The 26339-nt window shown below is 40.9% G+C and overlaps 1 protein-coding gene across 1 annotated transcript in view; it reads right to left on the bottom strand.

Moving 5' to 3' along the window:
* Positions 1-26339, bottom strand: part of MOCOS (molybdenum cofactor sulfurase) — a 228423-nt gene that overhangs the window by 20426 nt on the left and 181658 nt on the right. The window contains exons 7-10 of the mRNA XM_074899417.1: positions 22266-22382; positions 18857-19303; positions 8347-8509; positions 2200-2281 (exon numbers count right to left, since the gene is read on the bottom strand). Coding sequence (XP_074755518.1) covers positions 2200-2281; positions 8347-8509; positions 18857-19303; positions 22266-22382 — 809 coding nt within the window. The remainder of the gene's footprint in view (positions 1-2199; positions 2282-8346; positions 8510-18856; positions 19304-22265; positions 22383-26339) is intronic.

Here is a 26339-nt window from a genome sequence, read left to right as displayed (position 1 = left end):
TTTTTACTTGACGTTTGCCTTGAGTTCCCCACTCATTATGTCATTCAGCTTCAGTGTGTTACAGCTGGTCCCTCTAGCTAGGTAATTTATAGAAGAAGAAACAAGGACAGCTGAAGTCTGAATATTGATTCCAAGGGATAAAATACATACATTTATGTGCAACAGGTTCAGTTCACCTTGTTTTTAACTACCTTTGTCTTCTTCTACCACTGATACCCTTCCTTTGATCTCTTTCATACTGTGGTCTGTCAAGAGGAGGCTGTGTCCCTGCTATTTCAGTAGAGCAATAACCTTGAGCATTTAGGGTCTTCTACAACATCAATAACCTTAACATCACTAGCTTCTACTTGCTTCTGTCCACTGTTAGATATAGTAGAAAGCCATGTCCCTCTGATGTGAGCAGCACTTGCCCATGGACAGCCCCTGCTGAGATGAAGGCTAACACTGATGAATTGCTTCACATGGGAAACTTGGGCTCATTAAACTTTCGTGGCTGCTCTGAAATGAAACTTTCTCATGTGACTGCTTGCAGATTCTACATCATGTGCTATGCTCAGCCATCTCTGTAAATTCAGAGTGACCACCTAAGCCAACTGAACTGGATGAAATCACAGCACCAAAGAGCAGAATTAGTAAGTGGAAAATGCCTTCAGTGGAGGTTTCTTTTGAATAAAAGCCTTTTAACAAAGACTTTTGGTCCCATTGCTCACCTCAGACACTTGGCAGAAAAGACCCCGGGCCACAAATCACTTGTCCTACTGTAAACCACTGTTTTTCCACTTTTTGGCCCCAGAGGCTCCCCTGCTCCCTGGCATCGGCGCTGTTGCATCTCTGAGCAGTCTGGGAGCCTCATCAACGTTGTCCACTCATTCTGCCTTACTTCCTGCCCTGTTTATTTGCTAATTACAGTCCATTCTGTGCAATTTGTCTTGCACCTCCTCCTTTGTCATTCCATCCTTTTCTTCCTCCTCAGAATTCTAAGCAGTTTCCCATGAAAATTTCCTGTTTCATATATTAAAAATTACAGAGTCAGTGACATGAAAGACAAGCTACAATAAATAGTATGGCAGCCAATTATATGCACACAGAGAGAAAGATAACCTAGGCTATTTTACAGCCTGTAATAGATGGGCTAACCATGGGGAGGCTAAGGATGAGTCAACACTAAGGGAAGTGGGACAGATGGTTTAAACATATGACTCTTCGGATAATTCCACTACCCGAGGAAAATACACTTCTGAGAAAAAGATCATCTTTATCATCTGAATAGGTACTAGAAAAGAAGGAGAAGATAATTTCCTGCATGGCTCCATGGGGAAAATATCCAGGTCTTCTGCTGGTTTCTTTATGTGTTACCCTCAGACAAGTAAATGTAGAGGGTTAGAAAGAACTAGTATACCTTGGTTAAAAAAAGATGTAAATCTGTAAGTAGATCTTTTAGTTGGACTTACCAAGAAACTGTAGTAGATAATGCAAATATACTTTAGGAAGGCACTTGATACACTGCCACTCAGAAAACTTAATGAGACTGGGAAGTACTTAGAAAATATGATGGATAAACACTTAAGTTCACTGATAGGAAATTAATTTATGCATAATGTTGTATTTCACTGAAGTGGTATGTCTCTTGATTAGAGTTACTGTTATTTCACATACTCACCTGCAATCTTCCCAAGATTGTTAAGGGGACATTGATCAACATAGGTGGTCAAAACAAAATTAAAAAGGGTTGTAAATATGGAAAGCTGTTTATATCCTCGGTGGGTTCTAGCAATTTTGAATCCACACAGCATGAAATGTGCAAAGTTGCCAGCATCATTACTGTCAAATGAAGGAACTGAATTCTAGAGTCCTGCTGAGGCCCCCACTTGGCATTTGGAAGTAACCGGGGACACCTTTCCTCTTTCTCATCCTTGCAGCAAGTAAAACAAAGATCTCCCTTATTCAAGTGAGTGCCAAATTATCACAGTCTCTTGTACTGTCCTTCCCTACCTTTTTAAATTTTATTTTTTGGTGTTTTCTACCAGCCATGCTGGGCATGTCAAATTACCTGTCTAAATCTGTCTTCTCTTGGTCCACTAAATCATTAATTGCTTTCCCTCCCCCCCTTTTTTTAATGACTTCTGTGTGTCCATCCAGTCATGTCCTGAGTGTCATTGCAGTGATTTTCAGCTTTGATTCCTCTCTGCTTTTACTCACCTGTGTGAACAGACTTTACTCTCACAGGTAACAGCCTCTTTTCCGGTATTTTCTTCTAGTGATACAGATATTGGGTCCATGCCTAGATGAGCAGAGAGTAAACCATGTTTAAAAAAACCACATTTATGCAGAAACATAGCGTCATTAAAAAATTTTTACCTTTGCACCTGCTTGCAATCACAGCAGCCTCTCAAATTCGTGTGACAAAAATCTTTCCCTTTTGCTAGAATTATATTCTCTGCCTGCAGGTGGCTCCAAATGATAATGCAAAGAGAAAAGGCTACAGATGACCTTCGTACCCGAAACACATTAAGGAATATACAATTTCAGCTTTGAGTAATTTCATTCTCTGTGTATCTCAGGCAACAAAACTGACAGAGAATTACTGCCTCAGTCATGGTTTCTGTCGAAAGGATGAGTTTATCACTGTTGTGCTCCCTCCAGCAAATCAGGAGATGAGGTTAATCGCTGTTGGTTTGGGGTTTTTTTGGAATGGTGGGATGGAGTGATCAGAAAGATGAAAGATGAAGGGGGGTTGAAAAAATAAGCACAGGCTGTTCAAGGAGAGAAATATAATGTGTCATAAACCGACAATAATTTAAAGATAAAATGTATGGAAACCACTAATGAATTATTCCCATCTATCCATCTCAAAGTTTAAACTAGATGAAGAATCTCTGGTAATGATCTGTGTTAACAGGTTCTTCCATACTTATCTTTAACAGAACAAGCCAAAGAGATGGGAAGGCTACTGTGGCTTACTAGTACTAAAAGCAAAGCTGTACTATTTTCCTTTCTGTTAATTGAAAGCAATAATCTGAAACAACGAACAAAGGGTTTTACTGTGTGGCTGCAATGAATCCAACTCTTTTCCATTATACTGCCACATAAACCAGCAAAGACTGATCTCCTGTACTCCAGCTTTATATCAGCATGTTTCAATTTCACTCATTACTTCCTGTGTATATTACTGGAATGCAAATGAGAATCAAGCTCTACCAGCTCTGTGATATGGTGAAATCAAATTGTTTTATTCTCTTCTGAAAAATAAAGAAATGTAGTTCAGATTCACTATATCCCAACTGTTAGCTCTGTTCCACCTGAGTTTTCAGTACAGAAAGATGTCTACTCCTTTTTTAGCTAATGATGTTAGTATGCTTCAGAAGCAACGACAGAGGAGGAGAAGCTAGGTTCACTTAGGAAAATAAAGCATGTGTAATAAATGCATTGAACTTGCTTTCAGCAACCTGAAAAAGAAGCCGATGTTATCATCTTATAAACGAGAACTAATGCTCTTGTACTTTGAGAAAGTTAATCATTAACATCATTCCCTCTGGAAAAGAACAGTTTGAAAGGTTTCATCCTGTATGCATCCTCAGCTGTTACGTCTTTCAGGAATACTTTCTAAGCAAGGCATGCTCACAAAATTTCTTAAAATAGAGTTTCAGGGCTTTAAAAAGCCCTACTTTTATACACCAGCAAGTGTATCACATTTTTATTGAACAGTACACATTTTACAGTGATGTTTAGGTCAGTTAAACATTGTTAATTACAATTTTATTCTATCTTAAGGCAAAAAAATAAAGCAGAATATTGCCAGTTACTAAAATGTAAAAGCTGTCATTCTCCATGGTCATTTGCTTGATAATAAAATTCACAGATGTGCTCACAGTATTAATATAAAAAAAATTATTCTTGTCTTTATAGCTCCTATTTTCAGTCAATGAGAAAAATTAGAGGTCTGTTATTTCAATAGACTGAAATATAAACTATTCATGTATATTCTTTCATCAGTGTATGCACTTAATTCCCATTATTTTTATTGGCAGTAACATTTATTTGAAGGCACAATAAACTCCATAAAGTGTAATTAGTTGCTCAGTTTTGCTAGCATCTTTCTACTCCAATATTTTAAAGGGCCTCCACAGTACTCAAAATTTCTCCCTCTGTTCAGTGGCAAAGTAATGCCCAACTTGCCAAAGTAGTGCTGTTTGTTAGCTAAAATGGAAAGAGAGAAATTAGTCTTCTACAGAAATGTATTCTCAGATAAATTCTGTTTGGCTTACTTTTATGTCAGTCAGGAACAAGACCAGTGTAATCTGTGCTCCCATGTATTTGATGGAGCAGCACAAGAAGATCTCCCTTGATTCCCACTCAGGTAATACGGCTTCTAGAAATAAGGGAACTTGCTCCTGTCCACCTTTAAACTGCTGAGAGCCTAACCATTAACTGGTTCAGTCAAGATACAAGAAGTTGTCTTTCTCCACAGAGGCTTATTCAAAGATACACCGATTTTCTCAGAATGAGTCCTGTGATAGCAAGGGTTAGTTACACTCTTCACATCAAAAAGAATAGGAAATGCCTGTTAACATCTACATAGCCAAGAAAATAATTTTGACAAAATTCCGAAAAGCAGTTTCTCAAAATTAAAATCTCACTTGTCTACCAAAGTCAAGTATGGCCAATGAGGGACCAAGCACAAGCCCTTCCTCTCCCTCTGCTCTCACTTATCCCCTTACCCAGGCATTAGGGGAATACCTGGAGCTCCCCAGCTGCCATGCAAGCCAAATAATTTTGTAGGCATGCCAGGGAAGGATCCTAAGCTTTTGAGCAGTTTTGGCCTTGTCTGATGTCCTTGCTACACACAGACATGGCAGCATCACACAGCTGGCTCAGACAGTGGGTCTGCCCATCCAAGGCTGGTTGTTAGATGGGCTACGGAGACACGCTGCACCCAGGGGTTAAAGAAAGAACATGAAGTGGTGCCTCAGCACACAGAGGAGTCAGCAAAACTTATTAGAGTAGTTACTGTCATACTAAATCATGCTGACAGTTTTATTTTGTTGGACAGAGAAGACAGAGAATATTAAACCATATTGAAATAAAATAGCCATAAACGAATTTTCCACTAATGAAAAGTTCTAGAGGGAGAGGAGAGCATGTGCCTGGAGGGGGAGAGAGAAGAGACTCATTATGTTTTAAAAGTGGTACAGCTAAAGTCTTCTCCATAAACTAAAGGTGTAACAGCAAAATGTTATTTAAGAATGCTGCATAATTCAGCTATGTGGGATTCGCCCCACTGGGTTTTAGGCACTTACCAGGGGCACCTAATCCAGCAGCACGCTTGCCTTAGGCTCTCTCTATTGGAGAGAGAAACCTCCAGACAGCAAAGCACGCTCTAGCTGGAGATCATTGCCACAGCCTGCTCTCACAATGAGACTATCACAGATGACAGCAGAGAAACTGGTAGAGAAAGCAGAGTGGTTACAGCCTCCTTGCAGAGGAGCAGGAGGAAGGCAGCTAGCTTGACTGCAGTTGTCACCCGGCCAGCAGGGAGCTGCTGGGTTTTCACATTCAGCAGAGCAAGAGGTGCAGTAAAGGTTTGCCTCTCTTTTTTTCACCACTGTTGCCTCCCGCACCCACTCCTCACCACCAGAAATGTCCCCATCACACTGAGAAGAACAGAGGGACTGCACGGGGAGTGGGAGTAGGAGGACACGAAACTGCTCTTGGAAAGACGCATGCTACTGTAGCTGAGGAAAGGCAATTTGGGTGGGAGGCATCCAGTGGGAGAAAGAAACTTGCAAAGCAACAAAGCTGGAAGAGCCCTGGAGGTGACTATAGTCAGCAGGCTATGTGCTACAAATCTGAAATACCACAAGCCTCAGATGGAGGCCAGTGAAGGCTCAGAGCTGCACAACAACCAGTCTGGTTCATCAGAAGGCTACTGCTCCTCACTGCACTGACTGCTGCTCCAGCTACACATGTGGCATTCAGCTTCAGGTCCTACATTAGCAACAAACTACTGACCAGCTGGAGAGAGTAGTGACAAAAGCAACAGTGATTAACATGGGATTTTCAAGGAAAGAGTCAACTTACTAAATTAAATTTGTCTGCCACAAAATGATTTAAGTGGGAGATATAACAATGACCTATGTATGTGAAAGGATAAAAGAAAAAATTAAAAATTTAACATCAACAAATAAATCATGCATTTAGACTGCAGGTAAGAGGAAAGAAAACAGAATAAATATTGGAACAACTTCCTACAGATTTATCTGCTTAGTCTTACCCTGTCAATTCGTATGTATACCCATCACTGTGCTATCTTGTGAGCAGCAACCTTTGGAATAGTCTCCCCAAGCAAATGAGAGCCATTATCTCAAGCATTAAAAAAATACGACAGACTGCAAGTACACTAAGAGAGTGAAAAATAGCAGGACTATTATAAAAAGAGGGCCCAGACCTCCTTATGGGATAAGATTTTTGCTATCTAGAGTCATTACACAAAGAATAAAATGACTCCACGCTTACATGCTGGCTGTACTATAAATAAATGCCAACCATGTTTCTGTTAGAGCACTCGGGAGATCTGATCAGTCACGCTGGGGCGGAAAAGTGATCCATAGACTTGGTTTCTAGATGGAAATGGTTCTCACTTTCGTAGAAAAAAAGGTGAATGACAGTGAAAACTCCAAGAATGACATAAAGTAAAATGTAGGATTTAAAGGTGAATTTCACCCTGGCACTAACTACGGCAGGAGATTGTAAATCTCAGTGAGAAATGGGCTCCTTGACTGTCATTTTTGTCTGAGAAAACTTCCTGACTCTCTGAAGTATGTCAGTGTGGGTATTATTGACAGGCACACATACTAATGCATATGCACTTGTCTGAACGAAGTGGTATTAGGAAGGAAAAAAATTAAGGACACACTTAGAAGAGCAGAACAAAGCAATCAAAAGGCGCAACAGAGCTGAATCTCTGAAAATGTGAAGGATAAGTGGAGAAGATTTGAATAAGACTTCACATTGTGCCTGCGAGCAAGAGGTACCAGCAGAAAGGAAGAGAGATGGAAAAGAACTGAATTTTTAGCAATAGTTCTGAAGCACTTGTTAATTTAAAAGTTGTGAGAGAAGGCTGCCTATGCAACTGTACTACAAAAATCTGAGGTGCAAGGTGCTACACAAAGAATTGACATGAATTAACCATACCTTTTCAAAGCAAGATTATAAAGGGAAGAGTGGAAAATAGCAGCATTTGTGCCAATGAGCCAGTCTGGAATCCCTAAGAAGAGACTAGATTGTGTTTGGGATCTGAAACACACACAAAAATCACACAAGGCTAGTGGAAGCACCCAAATGTACATTTGACAAATATATTCCAGACAAAAGAAATCAACTGGTCAGACTTAAATTTATGGAGAGTACTCAGACAGCTGGAGAGGACAACAGCTGTAATGCACAAACAGAATGGAGACTGTAGTTACAGATCCACACATATGGATTTCTAACAAAGGGTAAAAAATCTGAATACTGATTCCCTTGTTTTGCTCTAGCTGCTGAAAATGCTGGCGCATTTATTATTAATGGTTAAGACATACAGGCTGAGTAAATGTTAGACCCAAGGGAAATCATGAACACCATTCAGACACATGCAAACTTGGCATTAATAATGACTTTTGTGGAATACAAACCTGTTCCAGTGTTCAGTGCTAACAGCACTGTTAGCAAAATAAATAACTTGCACCCCCAAGTAGCAAAGGGCTTTCCATAAGATTTTTTCTTTTTTTAATCCTCAGCAGAGAATAAAAAGGGTTTTGATAAGTCCAGAGAAGCCCAAACATCATGAAATATTTGCCTGCTGGTGCAAGTATTTAACTGAGCTAAATAAAGTCTGGTCCTTATTTTAATTCATGCTGATTTCCACTGAAGACTCTACACTTCTAGTCCCACAGCTGGAAGGAGGAGGAGAGCTATAAAATGGTAAGGTCTTTGGCCAGGCTGTTTGATGTTAGACTCCTATTCCTTTACCTCTGCAGCAATAACAGTCCCTTCAGGCTGATGGACTTCATGATGTGGAGAGATAGTCAGTAAATTTCCACATCTGTCAATTCCTTACTCCTTCCTGGAGCATCCACTTAACAATTGCATGTAGGGAGTCACTGTCTACTCTCTGCCTACAAGCTAGGAAGCTACCCAGGGCTGTATATTACAGCCTAGGCTTTCTTTGCCCACAGCTGGTAGCAGAATTTGTCCCTGAAGTCAGTAAGCATACACAGCATTCAGTACTTTGGTGGGAGCATGCGGGTGTCTGTCTAGAAGTTTGACACGAGCAGTGAAGGTGAAAAAAAGATATTGGTTACTAACCTTCTGCCTGGATGACCATAATGTTTTTCTTCAGATCAATCGAGGGATTTACAAGACACAACCTTGGTTCTTGCTTCTGAGTTATGCAGACTCCGTTCTGGTTTACAACCATCCAGTTACGGTCATACAGCAAACCCTGGTTTCCCACTGGCCATTCTGTAACCTGGAAAAGCATCAGGAAGGAATACCAAGGTTTAGAAAATGCTATCTGAATTAACAGATTCATGCTGAAAAGAGAGGGAAAAGGAACCGTTAAAGAAATACTTTGAAATCAGGAAAACTTGTGCAAGCTGAGAAACTTTAATTGCAAATCAAAGATAAAGATAACACTGCACAAGGCTGACAAAACAAAATGGAATTACTATATTTTGTTACATATTATCATACACTTTGGTTTAACAGAGCTATGAGAATAAATAACCTCTGAAACACTCAGAGCTGCTTTCACTTTTATACTCACCCATTTTCAGCACCTTCCCCCCCCTCCCCCCAATTTTCTCTTCACTTACAAATCATGGACATTTAATAGGAGTTGTATGAATTAAGACAAACCCAAACAGACCAAAAGGAAGAAAAATGTGAACTTCAAAATTCTGAAAAAACTTCCATATTTTTCATAAAACTGGAACAAGTCTGTCAGTTAATCCATTTGAGAAAACCTCCACCATTGGGGTTTCTGGTTTGGCTAGGAGCATAATGTTTCTCCAGATCCCCTTACAACAAAACACATTGTCTTCTTTGCTATTTGTTCTTCCATTACTTCTATAACACTCTTTACATTCAATAGCCCATACAAGCATATTGTCCTTGCTTTCATGTATATTTTTCTGGTGAAAAGAACATCTGTTACTGATGCTACACAGATGGTAATCTTGAAATCCAAAAAGAGAGCAATTTTAGTAATGCCTTTGGGTGATATTAATAACTGCTTTCTCCTTCGGAATGTTAAAATATTAATACCATTTTTTTTAACATAAAGCAGGGCATTTAAACATATTGTTTCGACTCATGTATGCTTTCTAGTCACAGCTGAGTACGGAGAAAAGTTAACTACAATTGAACTTTGTTGAATTCTTGCAGAGAAGCTTAGTGCAGCTCACATGAATTAACAGGCCAAAGACTAGCAAAAAGTATTAAGAAAAAGATATGTCAGGCACAGCCTGATGCTCTGAAGAAAAGCATGGCTGGAAGCTGTCATTAGATTAATTAAAAATCACATTCTTGTTTAGCATGCGCTCTATCCAAAACCCTGCAGAACCACAGTATCCTATTCTTATAAACTTTTCCAGGTTTTATAAGAGCCTGCAGCAGTAGACTGACACTGGCAGCCTGACTAGAGAAAGCTGAAGGCAGGCACTCTGAAACTGAAAACTTAAAGCATTAAAGCTGAACTCTAAATAATTTGGCCACAATGCTATCAACTGTATTAAATACAGAAAATGCATGGAAAAATAAGAAATATATTTTATCAACCTTCTCAATTTATAATATTTGGCAGTTTTTTAAGCTAGTGTGGATGAAAAATTCAGTCAAAAATGGAAACTTTAGGTCTGACAGTGTCATCTGAAACTGTGTTGTCCAAGCACCTCAAACTGCCAGTACCTAAATGATGTGAACATTTGCTCTGTCTTTCTAGGAGAGGAATCACAGCCCAAATACAGCAATAACAGCTGAAGAACAAACTTTTATCCTTGCTGGAAATTATTCCTGGGAGAGGTCAGTATTTTTTGTCATCCTGTATAATTAAATTATAAAATGCATTTGAACAGCTGGTGATCATCTGAGAGCTGCGAGAATTTCCTGCTAACAAATCTCCCTTCCAAAACAGAAGATCACTAATTGGTAACATATCCTCCTATGGATCCAACAGATCTTTACAGAATTTGCAAATCATAATGAACAGAATAAACTAAAAGAACAGAAAACAGAAAAAGAGCATAAAGACAATGATTCCTAGCTCCCTATTGTAACATTTAGTTGTTTTGTTTCCACTTCAGGACAGCAATCTTATTCCGGAAATAGCTTAAGTGTTTGCTTACCCTTCACTGAAGGTAAGAGGTCTTATGAGCAAAACAACTTCTCTTTAATCAGAGTTTCAGCTAGTGCTTACATGTAGATAGGCATTGTTGGGAAAGCTCTGCTGACTAGGTAGCAGATAACTAGAAATAATGCACACTTTCCATTCAAAATACCCCTGGAAGGTACAGAATAACGGCAAGTCACTCAATGCTTGAAATGCTGGGGTTTCAACCCCAAGCCCCAAATTAAGGTTGACATGTGGGTGATTCCCACAGCCCTTCACAAAGGGGGGGTGAGTTTGCCTTTAGGCTTCCCTCCAGGGTGTGGCCGGCCTGGCAGACAGAGCCATTGGGTAAATGAGCCCCAGGTGTCTGCAGTAAGTAACCAAAGGTCAGGTGTGCCACTTGGGGATAAAAGCTGGGACCCCTTGCAGGCAGGGGCAGTGTCTGTCTGTGAGGTGGATGTACTTTGCAGAGTTTCCTGCTGGGGAAGGATCTTCTGCCTTCCCTGGGACTGGGCTCCAGCCAGGTCTGGCTGTTGTAAATGTGGGCTGTGTAGAGATTCAGTATGTGGATTCCTTGGTTTTATGTATTTGGTTTGTTGACTTGGTTGTCTCCTGTCCCTTCTATGGGAGACTGAATTTCACCATTTATTCCACCCATTGTTGGTTGTGCGGGGTCATTATTGGGGTCAGTGGGATTGATGTTGATTATGTATAATCTGACTGACTTGTTTGTACCCCCAGTGCTCACCCATGTACTGACCCTTTTGTACCAAACACAATTTGGTTATTGGTTTGTCTCTGTGCTGGCTGTGTCCTTTATGCTAGGCCAAATAATTGGCAAAACAATGTTCCACTCTGAGATGCAGCACATGGCTATGGGTCCTCAGCCTATTTTTCTCCTTCCTCTGGGTATTTGCCATTGTAACAAGAATCATACATACACCTGAGTTCCTGTCCTGTCAGGTATGTCCCCTGTACACTGTCAAGTGCCCTACTTCCTCTGCAGTTTTTGGCTTACTGTATTGCACATATTGCTAGAACACCAATAAATAAAGTTGCAACAACAAAAAAACTATGTCCCCTGCCTTAGACAGAATCACAGACAAGCATGAAACAGTCAGAACTGGTTTGTTGCTAATACTGATACTGGAGATGAACATGAAAAAACATATACATTTCTACTCCTAGTACTTAGGCATGTGACCTGTGCAGACTGTCTCCTGCCATTATTGCAGAGGCTGAAGGGGTTGTTAAATTATTAAAATGATTGATTTTAATCTCACAATTGCTTGCCCTTGTTCTTGAGGGTGACTTTAACTTCCCAGATATCTGCTGGAAATACAACACAGCAGAACGTGACCAGTCCCAGAGATTCCTAGAATGTGTGGAAGACAACTTCCTGACGCAGCTGGTGAGTTAACTGACCAGAGAAGGTGCCCTGCTGGATCTTCTCTTTGTGAACAGAGAAGGACTGGTGGATGACATGGAGGTTGGAGGTCGACTAGGGCACAGCGATCATGAAATACTAGAGTTCTCTATTCTTAGAGAGGTCAGGAGAGAGCTAAGCAGGACTGACATCCTGGACTTCAGAAGGGATGACTTTGTCTTGTTTGGGCACCTGCTTGAAAGGATCCCCTGGGAGACTCTCCTGAAGGGTATAGGGGCCCAGGAAGGCGGGGCGCTCTCTAAGAAGGAAGTGTTAATGGCTCAGGAGCAGGCGGTCCCCAGGTGCTCTAAGAGAAGCCGACGCCAGAGAAGACCACCCTGGCTGAACAGGGAGCTTTGGCTGGAACTCAGGGAGAAAAGGAGAGTTTACAGCCTTTGGAAGAAGGGGCTAGCCACTCACAGTGATTACAGAGAGGCTGTGAGGCTATGCAGGCTGGAAATCAGAAGGGCTAAAGCCCAACTGGAAATTAATTTGGCCTCTGCAATCAAGGATAACAAGAAAAGTTTCTATAAGTATGTCAGTAGCAAAAGAAAGTCCAGGGAGAGTCTCCATCCCCTGCTAGATGCAGGAGGAAATTTGGTAACAAGTGATGAGGAGAAGGCTGAGGTGCTTAATGCCTTCTTTGCCTCAGTCTTTAATAGCAAGGTTAGTTGTATTGATGAAATCCAGCCTCCACACCCAGAATACAGAGACTGGGAGAACGACCCCCCTGCAATCCAGGAGACAGTCAGTGACCAACTGCATCACATAGACATACACAAGTCTATGGGACCAGATGGGATACACCCGAGAGTGCTGAAGGAGCTGGCTGGGGTGCTCGCCAGGCCACTTTCTATCATTTACCAGCAGTCCTGGCTGACCGGGGAGGTCCCGACTGATTGGAAATTGGCCAACATGACGCCCATCTATAAGAAGGGTTGGAAGAATGATCTGGGAAATTACAGGCCTGTCAGCTTGACTTCGGTGCCCAGGAAGCTGATGGAGCAGCTCAATCCTAAACACCATCATGCAACACATGAGGGACAACCAGATGCTCAGGCCCAGTCAGCATGGGTTTATGAAAGGCAGGTCCTGCCTGACAAACCTGATCTCCTTCTATGACAGAGCAACCTGCTTATTGGATGGGGGAAAGGCTGTGGATGTCATTTACCTTGAGTTTAGCAAGGCTTTTTGACACCATTTCCCACAACATTCTCCTGGCAAAAATGACTGCTCGAGGTTTGGACAATTGCACCCTTCATTGAGTTAAAAACTGGCTGGACGACCGGGCCCAGAGAGTTGTGGTAAACTGAGCTAAATCCGGTTGGCAGCCGGTCACGAGTGGTGTCCCCAAGGGCTTGGTTTTGGGGTCACTCCTGTTTAACATCTTTACTGATGATCTAGACAAGGGGATCGAGGGCACCCTCAGTCAGTTTGCAGATGACACCAAGTTGGGTGGGAGTGTTGATCTGCTCGAGGGTAGGGAGGCTCTGCAGAGAGACCTGGACAGGCTGGAGCCATGGGCTGAGGCCAACTGGAGGAGTTTCAATAAGGTCAAATGCCGGGGGCTGCCCTTGGGCCACAACAACCCCCAGTAGCGCTACAGGCTTGGGGAGGAGTGGCTGGAGAGCTGCCAGTCAGAGAGGGACCTGGGGGGGTTGATTGACAGCTGGCTGAACAGGAGCCAGCAGTGTGCCCAGGTGGCCAAGAAGGCCAATGGCATCCTGGCTTGTGTCAGCAATAGCGTGGCCAGCAGGGACAGGGAAGAGATCTTACCCCTGTACTCGGCACTGGTGAGGCCGCCCCTCGATTCCTGTGTTCAGTTTTGGGCCCCTCACTCCAAAAAGGACATTGAATGACTCGAGCGTGTCCAGAGAAGGGCAACGAAGCTGGTGCAGGGTCTGGAGCACAGGTCGTACGAGGAGTGGCTGAGGGAACTGGGGGTGTTTAGTCTGGAGAAGAGGAGGCTGAGGGGAGACCTCATCGCCCTCTGCAGCTACCTGAAAGGAGGTTGCAGAGAGCTGGGGATGAGCCTCTTTAGCCTAGTAGAAAGCGACAGGACAAGAGAGAATGGCCTCAAGTTGCGCCAGGGAAAGTTCAGATGATATTAGGAAGCATTTCTTTACAGAACGGGTTGTTAGGTGTTGAAATGGGCTGCCCAGGGAGGTGGTGGAGTCCCCATCCCTGGAGGTGTTCAGGAGTCGGGTTGATTAAGAGCTTAAGGATATGCTGTAGGTGGGAACTGTGCTAGGCGAACGGTTGGACTAGATGATCTCCAGAGTCCTTTCCAACCTAGATGATTCTGTGATTCTGTGAAAGCAACTGAATTAGTGCAGTTCAAGCAAATTCTGTCTGCTCTGCTTTCATGTGAGACATGAGAAGAGAGGTTTGATTTGGCTCCCTCGGATTACATCTGAGATGTCTGCCCAAGGCTAGCAGAAATGATCCAGGCTGCAAAGATCCACATCCTGGTGGATCAGCAGCCGGAGGTCAGTTAGGTCATCAAATGTCACTAAATACCTATATTCAGGCAACCAATACAGTGAAACAAAGCAACCAGTGATGCTTACTGCAAAGTAAAACAGGTTAGTGTACACTGCAGTAAGCAATACTGTATTACATAGCTTCTAACTTGATTCCCTGAAGTTGTCTGGCCATCTCTGACTACTGAGACAAATTAGAAGGGGGAGGACAGAAAGAAATCAGGGACACCATGATTTTACTGATAGATGCTAGCATACACCATCATTCCCAGCATGGAAGTGGGCTAATCATCCAACACAAGGTCATCTCTACCTGTCATAAGTAAGGATCATTGCATAGTACAGCCAGTACCTAGTATTGTCCTGTCTGCTTTAGTTCATTTTTCTTCTTGTAATGTAAAAATATTCTTTGCAAAAATGTGGGTGTTTTTTTTTTTTTTTTAGAACTTTCTTTAAAACATTTTGGGCATCATTTTTCCATAGTTTACAGTAATGTAATCGTGAGGGCTAACACAATTTTCAAACACATTAAAGGAATCACTGAATAGGTTTTAAATTATGCAAGTTTAAAAATGTTAGTGGTCTTACATATAATTTATCCACTGATCACTAGAAATCTGCATTGTATTTTAAATTAAGAGCTATTTTGTCTTCTGTGTTGAGATGCTATTTTTATACTCTGACATCTACTGCACGAATAATAAAGTTATTAATGTTTAAAGTCCTAACCTTTTTCACTGGGCACACTGTATTATGTGATTATGCAAAATTCATTGACATGAGAGATGTCCATGTTTAAAAATGCATGTTTAAACACATTTTTATGTTGGAAAAGAAGAAAAAAATGATCTGGGATAGAGCTTACTCTTCTTCTATGCTTTTCTGCCCATTTAATAAAATAATTGTAGGGAAAAGAAAAAACATTTAAGAAGTTGAGTTAGAATATTCTGCTCTCTGCTTCCTGCGTCATGTGTACAAACCACATGGAACAACAATGAACAGAAACCGTCCCATGGCCAGGAACATTTTATAAAAGGCACAAGCTGGAGGAACTAACTGACCTGCAGTGAGTTGATGAACTTCATGCCAAGCTTCATCCTCTCAGCTACCAAAGCACTCTGCACTCCCATTCTCTCTGGAGGTCAAACAACTCCCATGCTAAAACACTTAGAATACAGCAGAAAAATCAGAGTTTAGGAGGAGAAAATTATGTGACTATAAAGAGGAGATGAAACAGCTGTGAGTTTGTCCTCCCTCCACTAATCAAATCATCTATCCTGCAACCAGTAATTCAGCAGGCAGACTTCACTGGCAGAGAGGCTGAGCCCTGCACACACAGTTAGCTGGAATTTTCCACTGCACATATTATTTTAGGAAAATTCAAGCAATCATGTACTTACAATAAACCCCTTTTACTACACATGCTAAAGGTCTGACCTGGCCAGCTGAAGGCCTGCACTTGAACTTACAAATCTATGAGATTCTGATCTCAAGTATCTAAGTACATGATGAGGCAATTTATTGATTCCCAATATCTAAACCACTTCCACTTTCCACATCAACTAGCTTAGACCTACCTTATAACTGACAAAAAAGGGGATCAAAGTTTTAATTTTAACTTTAATTTTAATTTTTCTAACTTTCCAACAACTACAAAGCATCTAAAGGTATTTTAGGTTTAAAACATGAAAATAAATTTCAGTTCTTGGCTTCTCACTGAAGACCAAGGAAACTACAAGCTACATGATTATTACTTTAGAAATTTATGAGTTTACTAAACTAAGGAGATAATATAATATTAAGTAAGTGTGAGCTCTGCATGATAAAGACCACTAAGAGACTTGCAAAGGAATACTTTTCTATGGGATTCAATCTTCTCATGATAAAGACTAGAAATGCTAGTATAATCAGTATTTTAAAAGGCAAAATGGTTTTCAGGATTTGATTCCATTTAATTGTGGTAACGTTCCTCTAGCATGGCTTGCTTCAAACTCCCATGCCATGTGGCATGGGTTATTTTCCCCTTTCAAGATGATACAGGCTGGAGTTGCAGTAATGACATACATAGGTTTGTAGAGGGTGATGCACTCTGCAGTTAGTGATGATGTGAGTTCTGGCAGCACTAGCTTTCTAGTCTACTTTTAGCCATTGGGAAGAGAACAAGATAAGGCTTGATTTAGAATGGGATTAACTGTTTTTTACAATTTTTTTGTAAAATTAAAAAAAAAAAAATTGCAGATTTTTACAATGATTGTATTATAAATGGTGGGCTGTAAGTTGCCATTTGTACTTCTTCTATAGTTGGACAATGAGACCAACAAATCCTTCTCAGGCTAGTTATAAATGTATGACAGGTCTAGAAGTGTCACTCACACCTTTGGGAACAAAAACCTGGTGGTTTTGGGAGCAAATGCCTGGTGGACAGGAATATGATCATGAAAACAAACACATTTTCTTTGGGGATTTACTTCAACATTGAAACTAATGAAAATCAATGAATCTTTTGGCTTCATTTCCTGGCCTGACCTCCTTATGCATTGAAAGCCCTTTTTCATTTTATCTATTAGGTCAGCTTCTACTGTTCTTTCACACGTACTCATGTATCTTCTATGAACTAAGTGGAAATGCACAAAAAAATGCTCTTTGAAAAGAGGAGGAGAAAAGTTAAACGCTATTGATAGTGAACTTCCAATCCCTTCCAATACCATATACTAAAGCCAGTATATATTTAACTGCATATTATTCTTTGGCAAAAGAATCTGACAGTGCTTAGCTTACTGGGTTCTAATATGGCTGATACTTTGTTATCAAAAAATATCAAACCAGAATACATTAGACTTCAAAAATTATTCTAGGCATGCAAAATTAAACCTCATTATATAGTTGCAATTTTAATATCTGTATTTTTAAACTATTCAAATCAGCTAGAGTTAGGTGTGCAATCCAAGTTGCTTTTGATTCCTCCCATAGTCAATGGAAAGAGACAGAAATATCTAGGAACAATTCCTTTTTCCTCTTGCAGATGCCTATTTTACAATAAAATAAATTAACAGGTATCCAACTCTCACCGCTTACAGAATACTTTGGAGGGGTAAGTTGAGGTAAGATGAACCCTGCTTTCATGCTGGGTCCATTAACACATGCCTGGCACAAGAAGTATGTATGAGGAATAGGGATTTTCCACCTCCATATAAAAATGCAGTTTTCTCTGTCAGGGAGTACCAGGTTTATACGAATTTATCACCTAGATTCGTTTCCCCTCACAGAGCTTGAAAAGAAGAAAACTGGCTCAGCTTGTGGGGAAACATAAGCTGTCTTTCATGCTGAGGTACGTTTTACCTGCTCCTGGGCACAATCACTTCAAAGCCTTCCTAGACTGAATGTTGTGGTATGTATAATATCTCACAACACCAGCCTGCACGTTAAAAATAGAATTTAACCCCAAAGGGGCCTGAATACTGCTACAACATATTTCAGCAGCTTCTGTAGTGGGCCTCTGTAATACAGCTATAATAACTGAAGCACTGAAACAAAGGTTAAAACATTTTCACACAAAATGTGGCATTACTTTGATTTTCTAAACAGCTTGATTTAGTGGGAGGTTAATAAGGTGTGGAAATTGTTTATTCAGGTCTCATTTAATGCTCAAAATTGTGTCAGTGAATTAAAGCCATCATAAGCCAAAACAAAATTAAAAATACAGATGTTTTGTTGATCATTTAACAGTCTTTAACTCCCCAGCCTCTTTTTGCATTAAGAAAAAAAATCACAATCAAGTCAGTTGAGATGCCGTATTTTAAATGCAGGTGATTTGTCACTGGATCCGACCCCAATTTTCACTCAGATGCGAGACAGTGACCTACGACAACAAGTTTTCATAGGGAAAGTTATACTGATATTGACATTCATTAAATCACTTTCCAGTATGGTTCTAAGCAGAGTCACATTCTAGGTCATGTGTGGGCCATACACCTATTTCATCATGCATTATTAAAAAAAAAAAGTCACAGCTAAGGTGCCGATATTATTAACTTGGTAAAAAAGCAATTAAAATCTTCAAAGAGTGAACTTTCAAATAGCGCAGCAACACTTAAATGTCATATTTCTGTTGCAAATGTATTTTTAATGATAACATTTCTTTGTAATGTAAATCAGCCTCCTCTCAATTATAACATGTTAATCAAGTTATTTCTCAATTGCTGCCTACCCATCAATGCCTCCAAGTCCATCACATGTCATTCTGTAAAAGCATACTAATTACTTGATTATATTTTAGTCGAGTTTTGCAAATCCAACTATTTTCTTCAAGACTGCATATTATGTGCAGATTTGTCTGTTGGCAGGGAGGGGAGAGCAGAAGACACATTTGCATCCTGCAACTTCATTCTAATTGAAAATCCCTCAGAGTACCTTAGCATGCAGTATTTGATCCCAGAAACTGGAGAAAAGGAAAAATGGGTGCCCACGTACTACTTCCTAATATCTCATGCACATACTACTCCTGGTTGACATGTTTGAGAGGGGTAAGGAAAAACACAAGGTTGATATGAATATTTAAGAATGATTCAAAGCGTATACCTCAAATGCAGAGCAGGATTTGATTGGGTAGACGTAAATGTTGGTGACAGTGATGGGCTTGCCACCTCTTCTACATGTTGGTACTGCAGTCTCAGAAACAGCTGCCCTTATGCTTTCCGCCTCAGCCTCTGGTGGCTGCCAGTTGACAGTCATCTTTGTCACAGACGAATTATTCCTGAGTTCTCTGTCTGAGATGTGTGGTATTGGAGACAATTTATCTGCATTGTTAAAGGAAGGGTGGTCATCTGGGACAGACTCTGTTGTCAGCTTTGTAACAGAGGACTGGAAGGGAATCTCGGTGTCTGACGTGGAGACCCTGGTGGCTATGATGAATTTCAAAAAAGTCTGTGCATCTTCAAAAGAAGACATGTAGCCAAAGGATATTCTCACAGAACCAGTGGGACGTCCATCAACTTGGTCTACATCATCTCCACAGACATGGCCAGCCTAATTTGAAATAGGAAGAAAACCAGAGAGCTATTATGACAAACTTTGTTTTATTTGCCTCTAATTTTACATAGTTATTAACAAGTCTCTTAATTCTAACCTGAAAAACTGTTCTCAGAAGTATCATTCAAAACTCATGAGTACAAAGCTAAAATGGGGAAAAAAATCCCAACTATTTTATTAATTACTCAAGCTGGGAAGAAGATAATTTTGAGATGCTTGTCCTGTTCTACCCTAAGGCAAGAGAGACTTCTCAAAAACATGTCGAGAAGCAAAAAAAGTCTGTATGTCCCAGGATGGCCTGTTAGGTAGGACAGTCTCCAGGTATATTCCAGTCTCATCTGCATAGTCCACTGCGATTTAAGATGGGATATTACATTCAGATGAGTGAACAAACCATGAGACTGCTGATTTTTCTGGGGCAGTTTTCTTGATATTTTCTGTCAGAAATTTGATTTTATACTATTAATGGCTTATTCATGGCTTGTGTTAAATAGTCCAGTGGAGAGCTATACATCTGAGAACTGGTCTGGGATTTTAGCAAAGCAGAGACTTGAATCTAGAGCTCCAACATCCAAAGTGACTTCCCTCATCATCAGGATATGCAGTAAATCTCTCTTGCTGATCCACTCAACATACTACTTTCAGGATGGAAGGAACCAGCCTTCCCCTAACATTTCTTCCTTTGAAGAACACAGATTGCCACTCATGAAAAATCTTTGCTGAGAAACGCTTCAGATACCCTAACAGTCACCTCCACATAAATACCCCTTCATTTGATATGTCTTTCATAGAGCATTCTCTGGAAAACTCTCCCTTAGAGCAGAAGTTTCTCCTTCAGTAAGTGAGTCAGTGAATGCTGCCACTCACCCACAGTGAGATAAGCCAGAGACCCTCTTTGTTCATCCATCTAACATTATCTCACCAATGGACACAAGATTTAGTCCTAAGTCAGCATTCTTATTCCTGAAAGTGCAGCAGCTGTTTTCTTTTTTCTTCTCAGAATTTAATTTATTTACGCATTTCTGTTACATGAAAATGTAAGTGTGAATAGATTATTTACATGAGGGCTTTTTTAAGCAAGAAATGTCACAGTTCAGTGAACACAGATGTCATTTATGCAAGGAGAAATTAAAAAAAACCCCAAACCACCTCTATGACAAAGCATGCAATACAGTAGTAAATATTTTAATGCAGCATGATGTAGTTTTTATCCCTGACAATAGAGCAGAAGCAACATTTGCAAAATTAGGTTGCATCTGTTCATATACATATAACCCTTCTGCCAAGTACTGATTGATTGACTGAAGAGAGAGGTGCCTGCTTTGCAAGTAAGTAAACGAGTTTCTACTAACATCCTAAGAAAACTAACCACACTTCTTCAGGGACCCTTTAGGACAGAAAGTCCTCCCTTACAGGTATTTTATACAATGAAATCTTCATCAGGGAAGGAAGAATACAGTCAGCACCCTGAGAAAAGGCAACAGCAAAGCATATGTGCAAATAATGTGATAAAATATGCTTTTCCCTACATGTTAATGTTGTCAATAACTCATCCTTCTCAGTCTTTCTCATTCTTCTCAAAGGACTGATGAGAATGTCACAAGATAATGACTGCTTGACTGCACCACCTTGGGCAGATTGGGCATACCATTTTGGGCAGATTAAGTGGCTCTTTATAAGTTTGGGTTTGGCCTATCACCATTGAAATGTTCAGCTTTATTAACATGATACAAACCTATAAGAGCCACCCACTCCTTAGAAAAATCCTCCTTATGTAAAGAGATCCAAGAGCATTGTAGCTGGTCATTTGGCATTTTGCATTTTATCAGAAAGGTGGACCTTTTTTTCCTTTCTCAGCGTATCTTGGGGAACGTGCTCCCCCTCAAAAATTCAAGCATCACTCACCTGCTTTTAGACAGATTATGCATGACGAGGCTATGGACATGGAGCTTTCCATGGTAAATCAAAGCAACATTTTGCCGAGGAAGGTATAAAGAGCTCTTCCCCCTTTAAGAATTTGTGCTATCAATCTTGCACATAAATGTGTTTGCAAAAGTTATCTAAATGACTCTGTGAAATTTTAAGTGAGCTATAATATCAATACAGCCATTATAATTTTTTATCTTTTGCAGAATACGATTAATAAAATTTTGGATTGTTCTGTATTAATTTACTGTAATCTCAAACACCGAAAAATATGCAGGCTTGAAGCCTCCTCCACTTCATTGTAATACATTCTGCTACACATCTTTTAATGTCAATTTGTGGAAAATATTAGTCATCTAGAAAACAGTCTTTACATTCATGTTCTAACAATCTAACACACCAGTAATCTAGGTAGATATAATCTAGTCTCATTCACTCTCTGAGATTCACCGTGTATTCTCATTTATAGTTTCTTGCCCAATTTTTGCATGCCTTTTAAACTGTAAGCACCAAAGCAACAGATCTATAACACTTCAACATTATTAAGTATCATTAAGGATACTTAAGGAACAATACGAGATGAATTGTCCAGGAACTTCCATTCTGTGGGAAGTTTGGATTTCATGTAACTCCAAATCAGAACAAGAAGTCACAAGTTTGTATTTTCCAATGAAATATAAACAAGCAACACATACTGCTTTGGGTCCATCAAATGATTTTGTTTCGACAGCCCATTTCAATGTATTGAATTTCAGTTAATTTAGTTCTTTAACATGGCAATTGACTTGAAAGGTCAGGGAAAGCAAATCAGATTTACCTTCATTCTTAAAGTCTCAGAGACTCAAAACCACCTACTTTAGCTTTTAACTAATTAGGGATTTTTTTTGATACAGAGACAGATTTTCTTTTCCCCTTCAAATCTCCTATCCTTAGGGAATTCAGAACTGATAGCCAGAAGATGTCACCTGGGTCACTGATCCTAGGTATTTTCCACAGGTAATAATATATCTTGTAATCTCATCCAGAAACTAACCTGAAGGTTCCTTTGGATGTCCTCATTGCTTATACCCAAATGCAACTGGCAGGCTCCTGTATTACAGAAGCAACCTGTGCGGACATGTATGTTGTAAAGGCTGGCCATCTTGTCCACCTTCCCAGTTCAGCAGGAGATAAGACATAGGAGAAGAACAAAAAATTGACATTTCAATGTTGTGGTAAATGACATACAATGTTTTAAAGGTACAATTCAATTGAAGGTAAATTACATCTCTAAATTATTAACAACTTACTGTAACTTCTAGAATTCCCATATATATTTAGAATTTTCCAGCCTTGTTATTCAGCTGAAAGAAAACAACGGAGGAAGCAGAAACGCTTATCTTGGCATTGAGAGATGGTGCACACAACACACACGCAGACACACGCACACACAGAGCATACCAGTTCAGGTCCTGATCCTGTTAATGACAGTACGTGTGCTTAATTTTAAACCTGTGAACACATTCATTCACATCAGTAGTGCTAATTACCAGCCTGCAGTCGTGTCATTCAGTGTCTCAGCAGAATCGTCACCTACAACTGCATCTGCAGAGATTGAAGAGAGGCCTGGGGCACCTCTTCAGCTAGCTAAAGAAAACCTTGTTTTCCAAGGATCTGAAACTGCAAGTCCTCATTACAGAAACAGACTGTATCTGTGGGATTTTGGCACACAAGTGCTTGAAGAATCAGTCCTTCAGTAAGCAATAATATCTGACAGGGCAGGGACTAACTAGAATACCTCCTTGAGCCTTCTACATATGACCACTCAGTCCACCAACTCTCTGGTGGACTTTTTCCTCGTGCTTTGCTGTGCTGTTCTGTGTTATACTATTTCTTTACTATCCACTAAATAATGAATGGGCAAAAATACAGTACTTGATGACAAACTGGCATAAATAAATTATGTGAAGGAATGAAAAAGATGTGCAAAAAGAACAGAAGCACATGTCTATATGTGCCTTGGAAGGAGATACATATATGCATGCACTGGCAGGATGGCACTGGCAGGACAGCACTGCAGAGAAGAGGTATGGATTGTCAGGGTTTCAGAGCACAGCTAAGAAACAATGGAAGCACACCATGGGGATCCTCTTAGCACAGCTAAGAAACCACAGAAGCACACTGCAGGGATCTGAAACTGCTTTATGTTGATTTCAAAAAGCAACAACAGCAGCTGGTAAGGTTAGCTGAGCAGATACAGCTATGGGCAATTATTTTCTTGACAAAAAATGATGAACATTCTTGGTCAGGACCGGGAAAAAGGACAGTCAGATTGTCAGAAAGGTAGTATGAAACCTGGCACATCCCATCTCTACCACAGACTTCCAGAACAACCTCACACAAGCTGCATTAAACTCTTTGTGCTTTTGCTCCTCTTCTGCAAAATGGAGAGCCTAGAGCTCTGATAATAATCACGCTGCAGAGTGAGAGGACCCCACCACGCCAGTGACACAATTCCCCTTGCAGGGTGCTCAGGCTTAGCTATAAGCAGAGAAACAGCTAAACCTGAATATGCAGGAATAGAACTCCTGACCATCTCAAACTAACCACTTCCCAAACTGTGAGCTCATGCTTTATCTGCCTGAGGTATCAGTGTAAACATTCAGCCTAGCTTTTCTAGCTGGCTTAATCTCTGTTAGTGCTTTTTTCTTTTCTTTTTTTTTTTTTTTTTTAACATAAATTCTCTTTCTATAGGATAATAGCCCAATATACGTAGCAAATAATTTCTGTCATAATTCAGCCTATCTTCTGTCTCCTATTTTCTGAAATCATCAATTTTCCAATGTCAGTCTATCTTCTGACACCTCAGAGTTTGTGTGAGATACCAAGCACCTTTAACTTCACTATCTCAGCACTTTGAAAAACAGAGGGCTCTCTGTTACAACTGACTCCAGGCTGAAATAATTAAACCTAAATAGTGTTTAGCTCTGCTAAAAGAAGTTCAAACTGTTTTATGGTTTGGGGTTTTTTTTGGTCATGTATGGAGCACAAGGTACTTGACAAAAAAAGGTGCTGTATACACAGATGAAATACTCAACATTATAGTGCACAAGTTCTCAAGTACACACTTAAATATCTCCTGCCCAAATAGTTCAGTTCAAAATGGTTCAGTTCTCAAATGGAGGTACAATCAAAATAACTCCATATATCCAGACTGGGAAAGCAGAGAATAGAATCAGTCCCGAGATCCCTATTCACGATTAATGCCTTGGAAAATATCCTGTGTTCAAAGCATGTTTCTCAAATCAAAGTTATAGTAAAAGGCATCTGTTGAGAAAGACTGTTGTGGTGTCATTAGCTTTGTTTTGTCAGAAGACTTCAATCTGAGAACAGTGGCATTTTCTTGACTTCTTTTTTCATTTAGATGAGAAAAGTTGTCATCCTGGCATAACACGGTTTGTCATGGTGCTAGTGACTCGTGGGTGGATCTATCATTCCGTTAATGATGTCAAGCAAGGCAAAAATCATGACAAATACTTCACTACTGAATTCGTACAGTGTTTGGGCTTATTTGCTCAGTATACAGAAAGCTTTAACATACATAATCTTCTTATTATCTTTTGAAGAAACATTGCTGGGGCAGCCTTGCTTATCAAAGTGTATGTGGTGTAATCAGGTTTCCATAACCCAAATTCAAGGAATTGCTAGCATGAATTGCTGGAACTGTCAGTGTTAGGTTAATGGTTGGACTGGATGATCTTCAAGGTCTTTTCCAACCTAGACAATTCTGTGATTCTGTGAGTTAATTAAGTTTGTCAAATAAATTATTATTTGACACCCATCTATAAGAAGGGTCAGAAGGATGATCCAGGAAATTACAGGCCTGTCAGCTTAACTTTGGTGCCCAAGAAACTGATGAAGCAGCTCATCCTGAGTACCATCATACACCATGTGCAGGACAACCAGATGCTCAGGCCCAGTCAGCATGGGTTTATGAAAGGCAGGTCCTGCTTGACAAACCTGATCTCCTATGACAAGGTGACCAGATTATTGGATGAGGGAAAGGCTATGGATGTAATTTACCTTGACTTCAGCAAGGCCCCTGACACCGTTTCCCACAGTGTTCTGGTGAAACTGGCTTATTCTGGCTTGGATGGGCACACGCTTTGCTGGGTAAGAAACTGTCTGGATGCCAGGCCCAGAGAGTTGTGGTGAACGGAGTTAAATCCAGTTGGCAGCCGGTCATGAGTGGTGTCCCCCAGGGCTCGGTTTTGGGGTCACTCCTGTTTAACATCTTTACTGATGATCTAGACAAGGGGATTGAGTGCACCCTCAGTCAGTTTGCAGATGACACCAAGTTGGGTGGGAGTGTTGATCTGCTCGAGGGTAGGGAGGCTCTGCAGAGAGACCTGGACAGGCTGGAGCCATGGGCTGAGGCCAACTGGAGGAGTTTCCATAAGGCCAAATGCCGGGGGCTGCCCTTGGGCCACAACAACCCCCAGCAGCGCTACAGGCTTGGGGAGGAGTGGCTGGAGAGCTGCCAGTCAGAGGGGACCTGGGGGTGCTGATTGACAGCCGGCTGAACAGGAGCCAGCAGTGTGCCCAGGGGACAAGAAGGCCAATGGCATCCTGGCTTGTGTCAGCAATAGCGTGGCCAGCAGGGACAGGGAAGGGATCTGACCCCTGTCCTCGGCACTGGTGAGGCCGCACCTCGATTCCTGTGTTCAGTTTTGGGCCCCTCACTCCAAAAAGGACATTGAATGACTCGAGCGTGTCCAGAGAAGGGCAACGAAGCTGGTGCAGGGTCTGGAGCACAGGTCGTACGAGGAGCGGCTGAGAGAACTGGGGGTGTTTAGTCTGGAGCAGAGGAGGCTGAGGGGAGACCTCATCGCCCTCTGCAGCTACCTGAAAGGAGGTTGCAGAGAGCTGGGGATGAGCCTCTTTGTTATAACCAAGTAATAAGTGACAAGACAAGAGGGAATGGCCTCAAGTTGCACCAGGGAAGGTTTAGACTGGATATTAGGAAGCATTTCTTTACAGAATGGGTTGTTAGGCATTGGAATGGGCTGCCCAGGGAGGTGGTGGAGTCCCCATCCCTGGAGGTGTTTAAGAGTCGGGTCGACATAGC

The sequence above is a fragment of the Athene noctua genome, chromosome 2, assembly GCF_965140245.1.
Source record: "Athene noctua chromosome 2, bAthNoc1.hap1.1, whole genome shotgun sequence".
NCBI classification, from domain to species: Eukaryota; Metazoa; Chordata; class Aves; order Strigiformes; family Strigidae; genus Athene; species Athene noctua.
The sequence above is the reverse complement of the archived record's forward strand: the minus strand, read 5'-3'. Positions and strand labels throughout refer to the sequence as shown.